Source organism: Cupressus sempervirens, chromosome 1 (genome assembly GCF_028749045.1).
Source record: "Cupressus sempervirens isolate cs-2001-9-10 chromosome 1, ASM2874904v1, whole genome shotgun sequence".
Taxonomy (NCBI): domain Eukaryota; kingdom Viridiplantae; phylum Streptophyta; class Pinopsida; order Cupressales; family Cupressaceae; genus Cupressus; species Cupressus sempervirens.
The window spans coordinates 364,405,782-364,429,220 of record NC_143118.1 but is presented as its reverse complement, the minus strand read 5'-3'; the positions used below and the strand labels follow the sequence as shown (position 1 = coordinate 364,429,220).

The window sequence follows — 23,439 nt, the reverse complement described above, 5'->3', positions numbered from 1 at the left end:
TTTCAAAGCAATCTTGAAGGGTAGTATGAAAGAGGGTCTTGGATGATCAGTAATTTGGATTTTTTTCATCAGCTATTGGGATTGTACATAGAAAACCTCAAGTATTGGGAACATGATGAGGATCAAAATGATTATTTAATCTAGAGGCCCTCCATTTGATATTTGAGGGAACACAAAAGGTGAGCTGTCTTACCCACATTCAACAAGTTTTAAAACTTCAAACTCATAATTTGTAAAGCATGGGTGCATTACAATTGTTGTGACCTGGTGGAGCTCTTATAGAGGGTTACTATGGAAAAAAAATACGCCCAGATCATAATGGGCTAAGATGGCAAAGCTACCTTCTGAATTACTTGCCAAGTGAATGGAATGAGAAACAAGCAGAAATCTTGATCTAAAATTCAGCAAGGGCATTGAGGCAATGTGTATGTGCCTATGAATATTAATTGTCGAATTTATCAAGTACCAAAGAAATGAGTTTTAATTGATGAGTGCTTCCCATCCTTTCCAAGGTTCAAGCTCTAACACATTCTATCCTCGAGAAGCTTCCCCAAGAGGGCAAGGGTGCAAATTTCACTAAGTTTGAAAAGGGACAAGCCATCGGTCAAAGTAGCATGGAATATTCAAATTTGTTAGTATTCAAATTGAAGGATCAAGGTAAATAGCCATCCAAAGAGACCTTTTGAACAAAATGCATAAAAGGAAACTGAGATTGCAAGAAAAGTTGACATGCATACACAAAATGCATTTTAGGTGATGAAGAGGATCACAAAAGCACTCACTAGTTGAGATCGAGAAAGGAATGATAGTTTCTTCGATATTCATGTGTAACCCATCAGTCAAAAGGCAATGGAGACATTGACCACTATCTTCTGATTGGTCATTAATCCATCACCATGTGGTATCGGGGCATTAAGGGTAGAAGAGAGCATCAAATTTCACTGCACAAATCGGAAATTCCCATGATTTTATCAAGGTTTTGGATTGGAGAGATAGAAGCTTAGAATAAATGTTGGCTAAATATAGATCCAAAGAGCTCAAGAAGACACGAGAGTAAACAAGTTTGAAAATCTACATGGCAACTCCACGACTTCAAAGTCCAAATTTGTGAGGCCTAAAAGTTCCAAGTGATTGTGGAAATTAAATTTCTTTATGGAAATTAAATTTCTTTATACATTAAATGGAATATCATGATAATTGACAAATCAAGGCCCAATAATCTATGAAAGTTAACAAAGTGACATGCAACTAAAGGACAAATGTTTGGAAGAAAGGTACAAACACTTCACAAAGTCCCATCCACTCTCAAATCAATCCCAAGCTCAACTTTATCTTGGTCAAGGGAAGATAAAATGTTTGAAAATAAGCATAGTTTCTAGGGACATTTGAAAAATTGTGCCTAGCATTGATTTATTGCAATAAAGGAATCTTCCTAAATAAAAATCCACAGCAAGACTTCATTGGAGTTGTTGCCAAACTTGATATACCTCAAAAGACCACGTATCTACCTCACTCTAGACGAAATTGTTACGTGCGCAAGGAAGTCCACTATGGAAGCTTGGGAAGCACGAATCACATTTCAATAGAGTCAACAAACTCTTCTGAAAACTAAAATTCATAACCCCTTGCAAAATATATTACGATAATAGATAAGTTTCTATTATTAGTTAATGGTTATCTGTTCGTAATCTATTGTAAATATTAGAATGATTCTAATATTTAGTTAGCTGTAGTTTTCTGTTAGCTTTCTTTTAGCTAAAATAGAATATTTCTATTCTTTACGATCGTTATCTAAGGAAACATCGCTTTATTCTTTCGTATATATAGAGCTCTCGGTCTCCGTTAATAACAAGCAAGTATTTTAACAATTACTTTGTAATATGGTATTAGAGCCACTTTGAATTTTTCCAAAAATCATAATTTCTTTTATGAAATTATCAAACCCTATTTTCTAAGTTATTTTCTAAAATATTTGCTTCGAACTAGGGTTTGAGAATATTGACATTCAATATTCACGTTTTTTTTCTGGTCTTTTTTGAAAAAAAGTGACTTTTTTTTGGGCATTTTAGTCCATTTTTCTACACATCTAGGGCTGGGAGCGACACTAAGGGTTTCTTAAAACCCTCAGTAACAAATTCACACCCAAAAATTGTGTTTTTTTGTTGTAAATCTTCCATTGATTTCAAGCTTTTTTCAGCTCAAGACTTTTCTGTTCAAAATCCTAATTTTTAAGCTTGAATTTTTTTCTGATTTCAAATTCATGGTGGGTTTTTCGAGAACTCAATTGGCTTGTCGTTTGATTTTTTTGGGTGCCTCAATTTGCCTCGCTTTTTGAGCCAGCAGATCCAAAAATTGACAACATATTCTTTTTTTGTTTTTCGAGCTCTATTCTTGGTCACCTTTCAAAATTTTTGGGTCTTCCATTTTTTTGCCTTGAAGAACATGCCTTCACAAATTTCCACACTTTTTCATTGAAAAATGTGCTATGGCATCATTGACTAATATTCTGCTCGAGAGCAATTCCAAATTCAACGGTTGGAATTATGGCACTTGGAAGCAACGGATAATAGCAATTTTTGAATATCAGAATGCCAATCAGATTGTTCTGGGTGTTACATAGCATCCGACTGCGCTTGGTACTAATCAGGATACATGGTAATGCTTCTCAAATTATTCGTAGCTCTCTCCGATTCCATCTGGAAAGACAACTGCCGAGATATGGGCACATCTCAAAAATCTTCATTAGATTTTTGACAAATGTTGGGCTTTCTTCTTGAAGAACACTCTGTTTTCTATTATCATGGATGACCAAACATTGCTCCAGGCTCACCTAAATAGGATTTAGGAAATCCATGATTAGTTGCTTGCCCTTGGTCGCAAGATCGAGGAAGAGGACATTGTGGTTATCACTCTTCGGAGTTTACTAAAGTCCTACGAGCATTTTATCGAGACTCTTAACATTACGTCATTTGGTGTTGATTTGAAGTTCACGAATCTCTACACACTTTTGTTTTAGCAAAATCGGTGGAAACAACAGTTCGGTAGTAGTTCTAGCTCCACCTCCATAGAGCAAGCCTTCGCTACTAAATCCTTTCAGAAGGATAAAGGCGAGTTTCAGTAGAAGTCCTCTACTCCAGCTTCCGAAGGCTCCTGAAAGAACATTCAATGCAACTACTGCCACAAGTTTGGTCACATGAAGATTGAATCTCGAAAATGCTTAGCCGACCAATCTAAGCAATTAGGTTCTCAACCCAAAGCGAATAGTGTAGAGCACGTCGAGTAGACAAAATCTGCCTTTTACACCTTCATGGCTAAAAGACCTGCAGATCATGTGAAGTCATCTGCCCGGTATATTGATTCAGGTGCCTCTCGTCATTTCACCCATCACAGAGACTGGTTCACTGACTACCAGCCTTACTCAGATTCTGTTATTTTTGGTGGTGGAGAAGAGTACACCATTGTCAGTAAAGACAATATTCAAATTCAGTCTGCTGGGAGGAATCTCATTTTCCTCGATGTGTACTATGTTCCAGGAATAGAACTAAATCTACTCTTAGTCAGTCAGTTATTGCGACATTCTCCACACTTGGATGTCACCTTTAGTTCAGATCAGTGTACCATCACTGATAGGGATACTTAGTCAATTGTTGCAGTAGGTCTTGAGGATCATGATCTTTTCTAACTTACTGATTTTGGTGATTCTCGGGACTTAGCTATGGCTGCTTGACGGTCTTCTATTAGCACACTTTGGCATCAGTGATATGGGCACTTAAATGTACATTATCTTTCTCAGCTTGCTCGGGAAGAGCTTGTCCTCAGTTTGCCAGAGATTCAAATTCAACAACTTGGAGTTTGTGATGCATGCTAAGCTGGGAAGCAACATTGCACACGTTTTACCAGTGGCGATTCATAGCGAGCTTCTCAGGTACTTCAGCTTGGTCATGCCGATATTTGCAACCTTATGGCCACTCCTCCTGTTCTTGGGTCCAAGTATTTTTTGTTGTTTGTTGATGATTTGAGTAGAAAAATATCAGTGTATTTTCTTAAAAAGAAATCAGATGTATTTCTTGTATTACAGAAGTTTAAACCTTTAGTTAAAAAAGAGTCTGGGAAATCTAATATTACTCTTAGATCAGGCAATGGGGGAAAATTTTGTTCTAATGAATTCTCTAGCTTCTTGGATGCTTATGGCATCAAATACCAGTTAACCACACCCCACACACCACAACAAAATAGTGTAGTTGAACGTCGGAACAGAACAATCATTGAGATGACTCGATCAGTGCTCAAACACAAACATGTTCCGAAGAAGTTTTAGGAAAAAGGAGTCAACACTAGAGTTTATCTTTTGAACCAATCACCCACAGTGCCGGTCACTGTCCCTACATACAACAGCTGGTTGAAGATGGGACAATGGACTTGCAGTATGTTCCTACCAGAGATCAGATTGTAGACATTCTCACCAAGACTCTTGGTCCTGATAAGTTTGTTAAATTCAGAGGAAAACTTGGTGTTGTGGATAGATTAACCATTAAGGGAGGGTATTACGATAATAGATAATCATCTATTTTTAGTTAATGGTTATCTGTTTGTAATCTATTGTAAATAATAGAATGCTTCTAATATTTAGTTAGCTGTAGTTTTCTGTTAGCTTTCTTTGGCCTTCTTTTAATTAGAATAGAATATTTCTACTCTTTACGATTGCTTCTTAAGGAAACATCGCTTTATTCTTTTGTATATATAGACCTCTTGGTCTATGTTAATAACAAGCATCTTACCAATTACTTCGTAATAAAATGCACCCGAGCGCATATTGTGAGTAATTATGGAAGAGTTTTAAAACCAAAAAGTCCATGATCCCACCCGAAATGTGCTCAAGCACAAAGGACAGTGTGTTTTGTTACTTTTCACGGATAATTTCAAAGTTATGAGTGATTGCAAGGACAAGATGTATGTTTTTTAGAGAATCTGAAGCAGTGATAGGGCTGAAAACAAGTGTTCTCAGACTATGTCCGAACCCCTCCACCCCCTCCTCGTAAGATCAGTTTTCCTTTTAAACTTTCTAAGTTTTCAAATGATTCTAAACTCTTAAATTGTATTTATGGAAGACCTTTAGGGGGTGTTTTAGGACTATTTCGAAGCCATCAGTGGTCTGAAACTCTTTAAGTGTTCAGTTATAAGTCTGAAAACATCAGCAGCAAGGACAACTTTTAGAAAATTCCTCATAAATTTCCAACTTCACCAATCATTAAGTGTGCAATTGGTGAGTAATTAGAAGGTTCTTTTGTGCCTAAAGCACTGAGTTTGTGGAATAAACTCATCCAAAATGGGGCAGTTGCAGGTATGTCTTCAGACATTTTATGTTAGCTTTGATGGTGAAGTATGATTGTGGTGCATAATTGAGTCAGACTTTTTAATTCATAGTTCACATATAAATTCATGAGCTTAATGTTTGGTGAGCTAACTGAGATGTTAAGACCAATCCATAGCTAATTTGCAGACTTCTCATGTTTGTCTTCAGAAAATCAGAATTTAATGGAAGTCTGACTTTGTTATTTTGTGGCAAAGTGTTGGTCATTTTCATTGTCGTAGGATTTGAATGCTCCCACCAAAATGATGCATGTCCTTTCAACTTAGTGCTAGCAATTTTCACCTTCTTATCTGCATTTGTACTTTCATACTTTTCCATCTCAATAATCTAATCAAGCAATTCATCCGAATCTAGCTTACCATCATAATCAGGAAAATTAAAATGTGGTCTTGTATTAACTCTAGTTAGGGCTTTCAAATTTTTTTAATCCCCTTGTTCAAGTACAGGTTCAGCACTTCCTGCAACTGCATCCTTAGTATTCTCATCACTCACATCTTCAATAGGTCTTCCTCTTCTTTGGGCAGTTTCTACTACTTCAAGTCTAGCTGTGATTTGTCTCAACATATTAATTGCTCTGCATCTTTCCTTCCTCAAACCATCCTTGTGACCCTCTACAATTGTAGGTCAAATCCCAACTCTTGCCATCCTACAACCAAACTAAATTTGGTCTTTGCAACCTTGGACGCACAACACAGTTTCACAAGAAACACAACCTTCGCTCTGATACCAATTGACGCAATCACTTGATGGGAGGGACATGAATGAGATTTGTCCAATTGTCCGGCAAGAGCAACACAAAGTATGCATAGAGAACAAAGCGAGATCAACATTTATTCATGGAAAATCATATGTACAAATACTCAACAATATGCCTTCTTACATGTCAGGGTCATATATGCCTGCTTGATTACAATCTTCGGTTAGAGACCTTAGATCCAATTTTAATGAGTTGCTAATGAACTCTAATCAACTATCAAAGAACCACCTCTCAAGAGATACATGACATTACAATATTTAGCCATCATGACACACAGGTTGGCCTCAAGATCCATAACATTCCCCAAGAACAAGAAACATATTACATCAAATAGGTCTTATACCCAAATCATAAGGAACAAGTTACGTAAATTGTTTGAAAGATTCTGATTCCAGATTTAGGTCCTCACATGATTCAAGAACATAGCTGGAAGTGCCACTGAAGATCCACGATTGTAGGTTTCCAACACAAGATCTAAATCCACCTACGGTCATGAAAACTGGCAAGAACACGCTACCTAAGAGAGAATGAATCACAACTTGAGCAACATAGATCCAAATAAGATACATTCTAGGAACAAGAGCAAGACTAGGTCTAGATCATGCTTTGAACATTGCAAATGCTGAGTTGAACAAAAGAAGGATCGTTGAATCAATCAACAGACTGAAATAAAATAGCAAACAAGAACAAAATATTTTTTGATGCAAGATTGCTGTAAACCCAAGGTGAGCCGTATCATCATAGATTAATTTATGGATTTAGAAATCTAAAATTTATTATTTTGTTTAAGTACCTGAAGACCATACTGACTTGGAGCTTTGTACTAGGAATCTTGTCTAATCAAAGGTAGGGATAGTTGCAAAATGAATAAAGGAAGGTGGAATACAAGTTCAAGCTCAAAGCCAAGGATGGTAATTAAAGAAGACTAGCCTAAAGAAATCAAGATCAAAAGAAGGCATTATTTCAAGATGGTGCACTTCGAAGTTGGGGCAAAGAAAAGAAAGTTCAAGTACCAACCTGAAGGAATTATCCCAAGACCAAACCTTCATCAAGTAGGAACATGGGGCAAATCCGGATATAAAGGAGTCCATGGACAAGTTCAAAGATTCAATTCATGGACACTCGTGTCCTTATGCAAGATAGCTTTCACTTAAATAAATGCTTGAAGAATAAGGACCATTTTACGAGGAGATCAACTTGTCCCTATTCACATCAGTTTTCCATAAGGATCAAACAAGTGCACCAAAGAATGTTCGAGAATGATTCTAATACCAAAGTTAGCATAGGAGCATGGACAAGGGCATAAGGACAAGTTTGAGTTCAAGAGCAAGAAAGACTTCAAAAGACAAGTTTCCCATTAAGGGAGTGATCTTGAAGATGATCGAGTCATATAAGTAAATGGATTGAGGAAGATTTAATATGCCAAGGAATGTGTTAATGTATTAGAGGGATTGCCTCAAGGATCAAGTTCCAAGATGAAAAGGACAAACAATAATTCCAAACAATGAAGGTGGAAATAAGAAGGGTTCAAATATTACAAAGTTAGGATATATAAGGGAAAGCATTCCAAGAACTTCAAACATTACAAAATTAGGACATCGAAGGCAAAAAATTCCAAGAATGATGAAGAAATCCAAAGGATAAAAAAGTAAAATTAAGATAAAGATTGCGAGAGAAATGATCATAATGATGAGTTGTAGGATGACTAGGCAGTTTTCTTGTTTCCTATTGGTCTTCAAGCCTTTGAATTTTCTTAGTGGCCAATTTTCAGTTGTTACATTTCTATTAACTATTTTAGGTTGCCCTAATTAGGGTTTGTAATGGATTAATTTGTGCCATTGATTTTAAATCAATCTTGGTTGTTCATTGTAATTTGGGCTCCCATATAAACCCCACCTTCTCATTTGTAAAATAGGGACTTTTTGAAATTGTTGCTATGATACTGCCAAATTGTTTTTTTACTTTTTAACTTATTATTGGTCGTCACAGTGAATTATTTTTATCATTTTGGAGTATTTGGCATGGTTTCTTCATTTTCCTCACTTACATTAGGATTTATTTTTATGTTTTTTAGAAGTAATGTTTAGTTGAATGGAAGTGATTGTGAATCAATCTTTATGGAACTCGCCTAATCCATACCACCAGGTGCTTGCTGATTGTGAGTTTTACTTGTGTGGTCAGCTGGAAGTTTCATGAGCCTTACTTCGATTATTGCTTGCACATTGATATGCATCGATGGTGGTGTTAACGGATTGGTAATAGTTTGAACATCTCACTATACCTTAGGAGATTGCATTAGCTTGGTTGATGTTGATGGCTAAACTAAGTCTACTAGAGTCACAAAGACATCCACAATTTTTTGCATTCTAGGAGTAGAATAGTTCTCTAACTCTTCATACCTTTGTTGTTGGAAGAAGTTGAAGTAGTTGATATCCATTGAATGAATAATATAAGTTCCTTTGTGATAACTAGCATATCACATGATAAAAACTAAGGAAAATCGACTATTGAGAAGGAACCTTGAGGTTGTCTCATTTGATCACACAATCCAAATACCTTGTTTAACATGTGAGCTTCCTTATTCAAGAGAGAGTTGGAGATTTGCTATTTCATCTGAGAATACTAAATATTTGATTTTGTATGTTGTAGTTGAATAAAACTCACATCAGCAGTATCTATTGCCAAGGCCATTTTTTAGAGAAAATGGTGTGACCTTTTGCTCTCCCTCGAATCAAAAGATATAAAGGGAAGGAGGTTCATTTAAAGAAGAGAAAGTGGGGATTAAATAAGGAATGGAATACACAGCAGATTCAAACATCGTGGTCTTGGAATATCTGCAATAATGGAATTCAGGTTTATATATAACAGTCATGTTAATGTCACTTATATGTGTATACATTTGTAATACATGAAAAATCAATATAATTAATGATCTAGTCCTTAGTCTTCCGCTAATGCCATCAAAAGGATAGGAGCTTAGTTGCCAATTCAGATGCGGATGCGGGAAGCAGATGTGGAAATTCATCAGATAAATCAACTAATTTGATTCTTTGTCAGCGTAAACCCTTTCTAAGATGAATAACGTAACAGAGCAAAACTAAAACCTTCCAAAATTTTCATAACTTGACCAGGACATTTAAACAGATAAAACTTTTAATTTTTCTTCAATTGAATAAACAAAATTGAACAGGAAAAAAACCAAATTCATTCAATTCATTTCCAAATGAAAATCTAGTTAATCAATGAGAAAGAAAAGGAAGGCAAACATTTAAGTCATTAGCAGATGAAAACCTGGAACTTACAAATGTCATTTGAAGAAGTTGAAGTAACAAACACAAGGCTTGCAAGAGTGCGGCCAAAAATTTGGGTATTTGTCCTTTATATATATGTATATGATTGTAAATTGAGTAGAAATGGCAATTTGGTCTTTTGTCGTTTATGAAGTAATGTGGTTGTTGGTAATAAATATGAAAAAATATAGGCTATATTTGTATATAATATATGGTCACAATTATTGTGTATATTAATAAAATAATAGATGTTATTTTTATATTGACTTTTGAGTGTTTTGTTGGGTATGTTATGTAATATTTTATATTTTATTTTAGTTAAATATTTTTCAATTGCCTTTGTCATCTTTATCATTGGTTATACATATTTGTATATTTTATGCGTATGGATGCGTGTGTGTGTATATATATATATATATTATATACATTTACACTATGTATATTCAAAGAAGTATATAGCTTGTAACTTCACCAATACATTTTCAAATACTCAATAAGATTATAAAATATAAACATATCAATGATACGACAATTATATGCATTTATGTTCATGATTACAAATCCAAATCAGCAAATCATCACAACTACAAAATCAAAATAGAGTTCATTCAATGTTTATAATTTTTGAATCATCATCATCTCCATCTCCTTCAACTGTTGCAAGTTCAAAATGATTTGAACAAAAAACGATTCCACTTGTGCTAGATACACCTTGTATCATGATGTTATTAGCATCATCATATGTGATTGTAGTAAGATCATGAATAGTTGCATCCAAATTCGTCCGAATCATATGGATTCGCAAAAAACTCATCATCTCCATCTCCAGCTGTTGCAAGTTCAAGATCATTTGAACAAAAAACGGTTGCACTTGTGCTAGATACACCATGTATCATGATGTTATTAGCATCATCATATGTGATTGTAGTAAGATCATGAATAATTGCATACAAATTCACACACTCAAGTTCTAGATCCCAAAGCTTGGTTGCCCCTTTCTTGTATTGATCCTCCTTACGTGACAAAAGATGCAAGTTGGTATGAATGAAAACCAAGTCCTCGGCTTTTTTAGAGCCCAACCGGTTATGCTTTGCTGAGTGGATAAATGGGTATGTACTCTAGTTCCTTTTAGCGGCACAAGAACTTGCAACCTAGACAATGTTAACAATTACAAAATTACTTATTGAGCGAAAAAATAAAAATGGAAACCAATTTAAAGAATTGTAGAATACATGTGGTAAAAAAAAGTTAAAAACAAATAAAACTTACTTGAGAGTGTATTTTGATTGCAATAGGTTGTAGATGCTTGAACGGTTGACCATAGAGGTACCACCATATGAGTGCTCCCATGTCACATTGGTTCATTATTGCAAGAGGACTAAGTTTGGTTCCCAAAGCAAATAATCCAAATTCAGTCCTAACTTTTTTGTGAGTGTCCTCATCTACGAAGAGTCTCACAAAAGCTTTGTAGCACCCACTAGCAACTTCTCTATCCGCATAAGGTGCTACTCTATTAGGCATACCAAGTACTTCCTCGCTATAGTACGTTGGAGATAAGACATGCAAGGAGGTGTAATGAGGTAGTCATCTTTTCCCAACGATGATGAATGATTGCTTCAAGTTGATTGCAGAAGGTTTCACATTTTGTGGGGTCAGCCTCGTGCTTGTATTGAAAGTTTTACCTTCTCAACCATTGTGTCCATACCATCATATACATCCACCAAACAAAGCTGATCTGAATCAGCAAAGTGGAGCATAGTCATGATAGGGTCTATTACAAATTGCACACGAACCCACCAACTGTCATCCAAGATCAATGCCTTGACATTTTGTGCCCTCTCTGAATTTGAAGCCTTCCATATACCCCATTGGGTTGAAATAACCACTTGGCTTAATGCCTCTTGCACATTCATAAGTCGTCTCATAACAATAGTATGAGATGCAAACCGGGTCTTTGGCACCTAAGTCAATCATAACAATATGCCAAGAAATATTGAACATGATATAAAATATATTTAAATAACTTAATTAAATAATTTACAAATAAAACTTGAATTTTAGTACTTACTAACTACAAATTTATCTTTAGCAACTCCAAATTGGAGAATGATCTGAATATGGATTGTGACATGTGGTGGTTTGTCACAAACATTTGTATATTCTCCTCACAAACTTGAAAAATTCACCCAAATTTCAAAAAAATTCATGACAGAACACAAAAATTGGATGAAGTGCTTACCTTAGTTTCTTAAAACTCATCTCTAGAAGCTATCCCTTGCTCCACAAACGATCCTCTTCGAAAATAATCAACTTTCCTTCAAAATGCAAAAATGGAGAGCAAATGAGAAAAAGAGAGGAGCTGCAAACAAAATGGAGGTAATGGTGGTCAAATGGCCTCTATTAGGGCTGTTTTAGGGTTTTCAAGGGAAAAATAGACTAAAATATATATTTCCCCATATGCTTTATAAGTTAATTGGAAAAAATCACTTAAAAATGTATTTTCGCGGTATTCTGGGCATATTCTTTCGGACCCCTGTGGAATCGAAGCCATCCCCGGCCAGCCAGTGGCTTCCGGTTTCATTCGGCTGGCCGGGAATGGCTTCCGGCCAGCTTCTGGACACATCCGACTTTGGCCCTGCCTCAATTGGCTTCCACTCTCGCATCCAGCTTCTGGGGCCACGCATCAGCTTCCAAGGATAGAAAGGCTTATTTCCAAGATGGGTAAGGACATGTATTTCCAATGCCTTGAGGGTCCGTTTGGTTGCAAGTGTAGGAATGGAGAATTAGAATAGAAAATTTGAATGAGAATGGAGAATGAAGAATAGGAATGGAAAAATGCAATCCAATCTTGTTTATCCCTTGTTTGGTTATGCAAGCTTAAATTGGAATAGGGTTAACTTGCAATCGACGCCATTTGAAAATATTTCTGAAGATGCAATTGGCGCCATTGGAAAATCGCTGAAATATTTGAAAATATTGAAAACAAAGTTCCAGCTCACCCCAGGTCAAAGCGGATTTGAAAATTTAATCAAATTTGAGAAAGTTAAAATGAATGCAAGAATAGCAATTCCAATTACAGGTATTTTTTGGAATGGACAAAAGCTCATTTTGGGGCTAAAATGAGAATACGTATTCCTATTCCCTATTCCTATTCCACGCACCAAACAAAGAATACAAATCATATTCTAATTTCCTATTCCTATTCCGGTTGTATTCCAGCAACCAAATGGGCCTTGAGGGAAAAATCCCAAGATGGGTATGAACATGCATTCCCAATGCTTGAGGAAACCTACTTGTGGATTGTTTTCAAGCACCCTAGCACAATAATTCTACCATTCTCTGTTAGGGTTAAGGAAGTGGTCTAATATATATGTTGTAGCATTTATATCTGTTAATAATAGTGAAATCAGAAGTAAACCAGTTAAATATCTGTTTCCATTCCCATGTTGTGAGCATTTCCTTCTGCTGCACAACATCTTATAATTGTGATTTTTTGTCTGTTTCTCGGAAAACTGCATTGTTCTCAATTTCTGCCAATCTCAACTCTATTCCCATGCCTCAACTCTCTGTTATCTTTCACAGTACCACACCAAAGCTCTGCTTCAGCTTGCTAGGCACTGCCAGTCGTTCCTTTCCTTTCTGTGCCGAAGTTTGGTATGTCAGTTTTTATTTAATGTTTTGATGTTCTTAAGTTTTGTTTTAAGTCCCACACAGCAACTAAACTTAATAATTTATTACACATTCATAATCTCTCAAATCACAGCTTATGAGTCTTTTCAAAGGTGAGAGATTAGGTATTAAACGATATCTTAATATTAAAACAAACTGAATGGCACTCCTTTTGCCTTGACCATAGAGATGTCTGCCAAAGCAAATTAAAATGAAAATAAAAACTGCCAGGGGATGCCAATTATTCTTGTCTGGATGCTCCTGCATCAGAAAATAAAAATTAGAGGAGGAATCTAGGGTGGGAGCTCCTAGCACGATTGAGGGGCAATTCTTGTAATGGGATATAGGGGCATTACCTATAGTACGGTCAAGGGTAGTGTCCCTTGGGGGGGGGGGGGGGGTGTGGTAATGCCCTTTGTGAGGTCAAGTGGTAGTGCTATTTTTCATAATTTTTTTTAAATTGCTTTGAACCAAACGACATGACTCCAAACCTTCTAAAAGGGCTCTACTTTTACACTTTTAGATTTGAATGTTGTCAATTACAATTCATTTTTAATTAATATTATATAATATTAGTATGGTAGAATTGTTACAACTTTCATTATAACCTTTATGCCGAATATTTGGAGTTGGGGAAACCTTAAAGAAATTTTAATCCAACAATTAGCACTACATTTTTCAATAAGCACGATAAGCTTTTCAAAGAAAGAAATTATGGACAATTTAGCTATTAAATTTCAATTCAACAAGGAGGAAACCAATTAGGAACATCTCGAAACACTTTACATTTGAAGTGACAGGTTTAACTTACCCAGCAAGAAATTTATGAATGAAATGCTTAAAAAACATAATGAGTGGATACAACACACAGAATGTAAGCTATTGCTGGTCATCTAACTGGGAAAGGCTTCAATTACTTTGACAGAGGCATATCTGTACAATACGTCACATATTGGCCTCAATTATTCAAAAAGACAATTTTGAAAAGTATCTAATTGAGATTTAAATTTACCCTAGCAATTATCATTACACACACCTACACAACCAGGATCAACCACAACATTTATCAACATTTCCTAGTAATCGCATGTTTTTGGCAATGTCTGCTTCTTGATAAATATTATTGTCAGAGTTAAGATATCTTCAGTTTTGGTGGATAAATTTGAGAACCCTAAAAATGTAAAAAATTTCACAAAAAAAGAAGAGAAAAATTGTAGTTTTCTTTTCTATCTGAAGGCATCCTAATTGCCTAGAGAGTAAGAGAGTAAAGGTGAAGGAGAGTGTACATCATGAATTTTGCAAGATAGAAGTTTCTTATTAAGCTGGTTACAGTACACGCTACATGCCTCATCACTATCTAGTGTGACTAATATCAATTCTCAATGTCAATTACAAATTACAAACTATAAAAAATAAATTATAAACAACAATTTTCAAATTCTTCCTCAAGTATCAATTGAGACCCTTCATCTGGATCAATATGGGATTAACAACATAAAAGGGACCCCAGGAATATATGTTTGGACAGTGAAGCTTGCATGACAAAATAACTGTTGTAGATGTGAGCGAGAGTTGTCTTTATGGGGCCCTGTTTATGGATCAATGTAACAACGTAAAATAGAATCCAAGAATATATGTTCAAACCATGAATTTGGCAAGAGAAAAGAGCTGTTGTACATAAGAATAACAGCTGTCTTTATATGGATAGAAGGTGTAGCTAAGACACAAAGCCCATTTGCAAAGACACACCGTTTCCTGGCTACAGTTCCTCAATTTTAAGGACACTGTTATTGTGTCCAATTGACATAATAATACATCAGTATGACAATATACAATGTTAAACAAGCAATGTAATACATTAAGAATGAATATCCGCAGACATATCCCTTGATGCTATACAAAACCAGTGCTTAAAGAGATTTATTTTTATTTAAGAAAGAAAAAATCTATGTTACCTTGAGTTTCCGTTACGGGAACGACAAGACAGGTTTCCGGGACAGCAATTTTTTTGGCGATTTTGGGGACGTTGGGGGGACAGCAAACGGGGACAGATATATATATATATATATATATGGAAATTTGCAAATATACATTGAAATTTGCAAATATACATGTCATTCATATGAAACTAAGTACAAAGCATGTCATTTAAACATTACAGAACCAAAACATACAACATTTGAATGCCATCTAGGAAATAATATCTGATTTCAGTACCCAATTGTCAAAATGCATGTCAATATCAGTGAACATTAACAATATCATAATGTCATAATGATAAACATGATAAATCTGAAAATCAAAATCTAAATATGACCAAAGCTATAGGCCCAAAGGCTAGAGGGCTTCCATAAAGTAATAAGTATCAATGTATCATAATCATGTTCATGTTCAACATAAAAAACAAAACATAGAAAAATGAAGCAGACTGCTGCTCCTATTCTGCCTCTACCACCATTGCATCAAAATCAGAGTCCTCACTATCATCCTCCATAGGAAGCATAGTCTTATCTAATGGAATCCAACCAATCTTGGTGCTGTGTCATCCTCATCTATTTGGGCCACATCCTTAGGCTCAACATTCGACCACAAAGTTGGTGTTTTCCTATACTCTGGAGTCTGATAACATGTAAGTCGAAGAGCATGATTCACTGTCATTAATTTCTCTGCTCTTTTAGAGGTAAGCCTGTTCCTCTTGATAGAGTGGATATATGAATATGTGGACCAATTCCTCTTTGCAGCTGAGGAACTAGCAACCTGTGCAAGGAGGCGACTGACAAGTATTTTTAACTTAGGTGCATCTCTCCCATGCTAGGTCCCCCATCCAATAGGATCTCTCTGTGCCAAAACAACTCTATCCAACCTCGCTTGTGGCTTACCCAAGTTTGGGCCACGAAGGTTGGTGAAGTCAAGGAACTATGCATGAAGAGTAGAGGCATCTTAAGCTGAATAAAGCTTATCAATTGCTCTTGTGAAGCCATCCAATACCTCAGGATCGTCACATGGGAGGCCCCTTCCACCCAACTATGCATACCATTCGAGATTTAGAGCAAAGACTACCATATGAAGTGGGGTATTCATCATGTTCCACCTCCGCGTCAGAATAGGCCTAATATGCTCCTCATAAAACTCCAATGTAGGATCTTTTTACTGTAACCATTCTCTATCTTCCCCAACATGTTGTCAATAGTCTTATAGATCTCTCCCAAACTAGGAGCGTCATTATCAACATATCTAATGGCATCTATAATGGGTGCTATGATAGAGCAAGTATATCTGCAAGATGCAAACAAAAATTAAAATTAGAATTAAAATTTTAGGAATTTTAAGACTGTTAGTAGGAAAATCAGCAATCAAAAGACTAACATTAAATTTAAAAATCAGCAACTTACCTCATTGTAGACCACCAACTCTAATGAAGGATCTTTTGTTTCACTGCTTTTCCTTCAGAGCACTTAGAATTGGACCATCGTCCCCACTCTGGATTCACCACCATCAATTGAAGGGCCTCATACACCTCAATCATCCTCTCCATAAAGATGAAATATGTGCAATACCTATAGCAACAATTATAAATTAAAATATTAATAAAGTTAAACATTAATGATTAAAAGCATCACATGTAAGTTTGTAACACTTATAGTTATTGTTTTAAAATAACTTAAACTTAAAAAAAACTAAAAATAAACTATAATTAAAATTGACATACATTGTCTTGGCTGTTTTGAGGAACTCCTTCTTAGAGGACTTGAATAAAGCAAGTGAACTGTGGTGGTTGCAAATAAACATTTGCATTTCTCTAGCTTCTAGCACTGCTTGTTTCACCCATTCAATCCTCCCTATGTCCTTCAATGCATTTTCAAGGAATGAACACAATAAGCGGTCCAAAAGATGTGCCTATAAGCATCTTCTATCATCATACTAGCTAATTTGCACACAGGTGCAGAATCTGTTGTAACTTGTACAACACTAGATGACCCAATCTCCTCTATGGCATCTCTTAAAATGGTGAACTGGAATTTGGCATCCTCCTTTCCTGAGAAATCTATGGCTTTCAAAAAATAAGAGCCAGTAGGGGATGTGACAATGATATTGATGAGTGACCGATGTCTAACATCAGTCCACCCGTCCATCACAATAGAGCAGCCCATCCTAACCCAAGTGCGTTCATATCCTCAAATAACAAAGCAACCTTTGAGTACTCTTCATCTAGGATGGTGGTTCGTAGCTTATGCTCACTAGGGGGTACAAATGAGGAATTCACACTCAATATATCTTTCACCATTTGTTTATAATAAGTGGAACGGGCTACATGATATGGGATACCATTAATAACAAAGAATCTACCAATGGATGCCTCACACTTTTCCTTTGCCTGTGCATTAAACATATTTTCCACCGAGCCCTTCTCACCACTACTCATCTTTCTCTTCCCTCTAGACTTAGTAGCACTACCACTAGTACCAATGGTAGATGATATATGTCTAGATGATTGTGAGGGAATAGATGGTGATGTCACTGTCAAATTGTGCCCTCCATTTCAGCCTTTAAGTGCAATCTTTGGCATTCTAATTTTTGTCCATCAATCAAGTTAGGACAAGCTTTGACTCCTTGGCATGAAAAACCTAAAAAGTGTGATTTCACCCTTGTACAACTGCCCCTAAAATCATCAAGACAAACATGACAATCCCACACCTTAGTCCCTCCTGAGTTCTTTTTATCTTTTGCCCTAAGTGTGACATATTGGAGAAGAGATGTTTTCCTATTGAAAGGACCCTTTGCAAAATTCTTCATAATGGTGGAAGAACATTTAAACAAATCAAATTTAGGATCGGCTCTTTTTCTAGTCTGACTACTAGCAACATCAACCCCAGCCACATTTTCTTTCTCATCACTACTACTACTACTAGTACTCCCACTGTTGCTTATTGTGCTTTGTTTTGAGTTATAAATATGCAATAGATATATGAGCTGAAACAATGAAAAAAAATCAGACTTTGCAAGCTGCAAATCTATTTAAAAAATGATAGATGGAAGAATAAAGAATGGATGCATTAAGAGTTCCATACTTGGTGCACCAAATGGAAGATCAAACCCTTGGTGAAGCTTTTGGAAGCAAAAATATCACCTCCTCTTCTTGCAAAATGAAAACTCCAGCCAGCTGTAACACAAAATGAAAACCAAACAAATGAGTGAGTTTAAACCTTTTAGGGCATTTGGAGGGGTGGGCCCACCTAGTCAACCTAGTTGGGAGGCTTAAAAATGTTTTTTAATGTTCACTTTTTAAACTTTTTGCATGCAAACAAAGGGGGACGGTCGACCCTACCCAGTACAGTTGGGGATGTCTAGACATCCCTTTTCTGTACCGGGGACAACTTTTTCCCCTAGGCATCCCCAAGTTTCGGAGATGTCCCTTGCTAAATTGCATTTTCTGGGGACGGTTGGGGGACGTTCCATACCTGTCCCCTTGTCCTCGAGACATCCTTGTCTCGGAAACTAGGGTTTTTTGGGTGGATATGCATCCCTTGGGGTCATAGGAAAAATCCAATATAGCAGTAAATTATAAAATACAAAAAATTTGTCTAAGCATATGCTTGCAGAGAAACACTGCAAATTTACGAAGCTGTCTATGTAGACATCAAAAGGCTGGAATGTTCCATTTTTGGGTTTGCCCTACTTTTTGCTCTACAATCACAAATTCCATTAAATTAAGAATCATAAGATGATTAGAGATATAACTTCATCACTTAAAATGCCTTTTAACAAGGTAAATCCTCATTTAGGTCTTGCAATCACCAAATGAGGGACAAGTGCATATATATATATATTTATACAAGTTATTTATGTTGTTAGTGTAATATAATTTGCCTTAAGCTTTATAAATTGATAATACAAAGAGATACTGTCCTAACCTAGGGATTAGGTAAGTGCATATTACGATTTATTCAAAAACCATACTTATAGCACTTAGCTTCCATGATCTTAATCATAATGAGGAATAAGACAGTGAAGACATGATGAGGTGCCATCATTGTCTCTACCCTAGCCCTAGGAGTGAAAACTCTATCCTTCTTGGCCCTTTGCTTCATGAGGTGGTGTACCTAGTGAAGCCTTAGTGTTCCCCCCTTATTGCAATTCCTTTCCATCTATTTGGACTTATCTTAACAAGCAGTGCCTTTTTATGATGAAGCCCATGCCCATTCCCCTATAGGCCTATCCCTTGGTTTTGTATGATGTAGCCCAGGCCTAGTCTGCCGGAGGCCTTATTATCTTTGTATGATGTAAATTGACTCATTCCATCACAGGACTTATCCCTTTCCTTTGTATGTTGTAGCATGGCCTATTCCACCGCATGACTTACCTATCCTGCGAGGTATTAATACCACTTTTCATTGTTGCCTTTGAGAATGATATATTATTCTTCCAATTGATCTTCCCCCTTTTTAATTTCTTCTTCAAATGAAACCTTCTCCTCCTTAATATCTCATTTGATTGTAGGGAGTCACAACTTTTCATTTGTTAATGTCCTTTATGAAAGGGCCACATCCTTGGGTTATGAAAAGATACATCTATTTGACAATAATATTGCCCCCTTCACTCCTTGTTTAATCTTCACTTATCGAATCTGTCTTACTACATTCCAATTCTGCACCTATCCCATTTAAGATCAGCATATCCTCTCCTTATTTTCTTCTTCCCTTCCCAATTCTTATTTCAGTTTTCTCCTTATACCTCTGCTTTAAATCTGCTCTAGATCTCCTCTACCCCTCTTTTTCCCATTTCATTTGATTCTTGTCCTTCGTATCTTCCCATGTGAGGGAGAGGTCACATCTCTTCATCATGTCTTCCTTTCGGCGAGATTCACGACCTTTCATAATTGTCTCTCTTTTGAAGGGTCAAAACCCTTCACAATGACAATCCTTTTAAGGAATCACAACTCTTCATAACTACAACCCTATTGAAGAGTCACAATTCTTTCGAAGAATGATGACCCTTAACCTTTTGAGAGTCACTTATTTTCCTCCCTTTCCTTTCCCTTAATACACACCCAACTCTTATGCCCCACTCTTTCTTCCTTTCCTTTTTCTTCCAGATGAGTTCTCATCTTTCCCTCGTAGACCTCGCTTTTAAGGGAGACCCAACTTTTCCATTCATGCCTTTTGACCTTGTGTTGAATTTGACTAATATTTAATTATTTTTAATTAAATTATTATTATTAAATATTTAATCTCATTTCAAGAAGGGGACATGACAAAGGCTTAATGACAAGACATTCTTGTACATTTAATAATTATATAAAAGTCTGAGTAAAACTGCACTTCGAAATGTAATGTAATTATCAAATGTAAATAAATGTCCTGTCGACAGGTCTATTGTTGCCTGCATAGACAATCTCCAAAACTACCACCACCTAGCTGAAGGTTCCATCCAAGCTAAAGTCTATTGAAAGTGAAGATACATATGCAAACAAGGAGAAATAAGAATTCACAAATGGTTTGATATTAGCATAGGCCAATACATAATTAACAACTAAGGTAGATTCAAAAAGAGGTAAGATGGACTTGTAAATCCTTGGCTACTGTTGATAGTGTTGCAGTTTCAAAAAAACAAGCTGAATGAGAAAAAAATTGCAGGGTAGAGATACACAGTGAAAACTGAAATAACTGCCAATAAATATGGAATTTCTTGGGAATGTGCTGTGAAAATTGGGAATTGTATTTTCAGAATAAGGTAATTTATTTATGAATTTCTTTGCAGCCTCGGCAATGAACAATATATCATGATATATTGTGATAAATTCAAGATAATATTTCTATCATGTAGATTATAATAAATATGTAAATTTGGAAAGGGAGCACACAAAAAATTTAAAAATTACAAGAGTTGACTATTTGCTAAAAATGTAGGTTGATTTTCTACCTTCTTCACTGAATGCTATACGTATGTTATTATGATTGGTCAAACCTTATATTGCAAAACACAGTGAATTCTTTAGTAACATCTGGAAGCTACATCGTGGAAAAGGGGTCCTAAGATTTTTGGTTAAAAGGTTATGTTAATACAGAGAAAACTAAAGCAGATGAACTACTTAGATGTGAATTGAGTGATCTTCAATTTTATTTTAAGGGTTTTGTTTTTGAAAATAAATGGTCCCATAATTAGCGGTATACTAAAATCAAGGAGATTCTTAATTTCTCCATGCTCCAGAAGTTTGCTTCAAACCGGATAAGACTACTTAGATGTCAATTGAGTAATCCTTTTTCCCATTTAATAAGGTTATTGCCTCAAAAACCAATGCTTCTCCAATTAGATATTTAGTAAAGTCAGGGAGATTAGTAATTTTTCCATGCATCAGAAAATTTACTTCTCTGAACCTAAGCACCATTCATCTGTTGCAAGCTCAGAGTTAATACTTTTAACAAAAAATGAGTATGGTTAGGAAGGTTGGGCTCACATGCTAAGAGATTATATTTCTAGTGCACAATTGCCAAGACTCTGAAGAGAAACGAGGTGAGATCTAACTATTCATACAGAAGCAAGATTTAACAAGTTGATTTTATGATCTTGTCAGGAATATGATTGTGTGACAGAAGTCATTAATTTTGATTTTTGGATAACCTGCAAAGGATCCATTAAGATTCATCAGTCTCACCAGACATGGTAAAAAATGGGAGCGTTGAGTTTGCACTACTACTTGATTTGGGGCATATTTTCTATAAGTACTATAAAGTTATAGCTTAAAAACAATTAAAATCTGTATCGGATTTTCTTCCTGGTCTTTTTCTTTTTGTTGAGGGATCTGCTTTTAACAGAATAGGATATGTAGCTTTGGGATACAGCGCTTGAACAAGTTTTTCTGAAAAATATCTGCTTTTAATAAATTTTTTACCCCTCTTTAACAAAATGGATGGTTGAGGCGAAGGAAGTAGCTGTATGTCACCATCCTTTCTGTGTTGATTCAGAAGGTTTAAGTTTTAGAGCCTTAGTTTTATAAAGTATTATAAAATTGTTTCTTTTGGTATAGATGTTGTGGTATTGTTGAGCATTATATGGAACCATGGGGTATTATGTAGCTGTTAAATTAGAAAATCTAATCTTTTTTGTTAGTTGTGACATTATTTATATGTTGCTAACACAGACTGAAGCTGCTGCAAAACGGGCTTTGACACTTGATGGATCAGACATGTATGTTCATTTATTGTTTCTCTCATGTCTGGATGTGATTTTAGTTGTTTATTAAAATAATCTTCAAATGCTTTGTTGATTGTATTACTGTAACAGGGGTGGACGGTTTTTGAAAATACAGCAGTACAAAACTGTCAAGAGTTATAAGAATGATAAGCATACTGGCTTTGAGCCAACTAAAGTAGATGATTCAAACAGAGCTTACATTGGAAATTTGTCTTGGGATATAACAGAAGATGATGTAAAAAATCTTTTCAAGGATTGTGAAATATTTGCTATACGATTTGGAATGGACAAGACAACAGGGGAATTCAAAGGATATGGTCATGTTGATTTTTGTGATGATGTATCGTTAGCAATGGCCTTGAAACTTGATCAAGAGGTGGTTTGTGGAAGACCCATTAGAATTTCTTATGCTGTACCAAAAAGAGATAAAAAATCTGATGGTAATGCTAAGTCCGCATCAGGGAAGAAAAAGAGACAGACATGCCATAATTGTCATGAACCGGGCCATATTTCTTCCTCCTGCCCACAGAAGCGGTCCACTAAAGGCGCAGATGCAAATGGAGATAGTTGACAGGCTTAATAACTTATTTCTTTGTAGAACAAAGTATAAATTTGATGATTGAGTGCAGTTAATGCATATTGGGCTTTTTAAAATTCATTTTTGACTTTCATTTTCAGTGTCGTGTAATGCATATATTTTTACTGAAAAATCATAATTCGGTAGCTGCTTCACACTTTCAGAAATTGTGGAATTTTATGTTCAGCATTTAGGCAAATTGATTTTGTTGTTTTAGGTTAACTATATAAAGCAAAGTCAGCCCACTCATAAATTTCATGTCCATTTTTAGTCTTTGTAAATACATGCAGTTGACCCAAAGTATTTGCACAATGGCCACAGTAACCCCTATTAAATACTCCCAGCTAATAAACTCTATACTGACTGGTATATGCTGTTCTTGAGGCTTTCCATCAACAAGATAGTTTTATATTGGAAGGATCTTATCTTCAATGCCACCACTTTTTAAGCAATGCTACAAACATTGAAATAAAAGTTATATTTGCTGATTTTGCAAAATTATCTTCTCTTTTGCTTTTATGCTTGATTTGATAGACCCAATCGTGTGTGTGAATTATGTAACCTGCATATCAGCATACACAAC

The 23,439-nt window shown here is 35.7% G+C and overlaps 1 protein-coding gene and 1 long non-coding RNA gene across 2 annotated transcripts in view; one reads left to right on the top strand and one right to left on the bottom strand.

The window, feature by feature from the left end:
• Nucleotides 1-22,950, top strand: part of LOC149577760 (uncharacterized) — a 39,964-nt gene extending 17,014 nt beyond the window's left edge. Inside the window, exons 3-4 of the mRNA XM_089825600.1 lie at nt 22,227-22,273; nt 22,370-22,950. Of these exons, the coding sequence (XP_089681726.1) occupies nt 22,227-22,273; nt 22,370-22,850 (528 nt within the window). The 3' untranslated portion in view covers nt 22,851-22,950. The remainder of the gene's footprint in view (nt 1-22,226; nt 22,274-22,369) is intronic.
• LOC149577761 (uncharacterized) lies at nt 10,930-16,664 on the bottom strand. Its single transcript, XR_016353877.1, has 2 exons — nt 16,480-16,664; nt 10,930-16,363 (listed from the first exon to the last, which is right to left on the bottom strand). It is a non-coding gene; the product is annotated as an uncharacterized LOC149577761 (long non-coding RNA).
• Nucleotides 22,951-23,439: the final 489 nt, after the last annotated feature.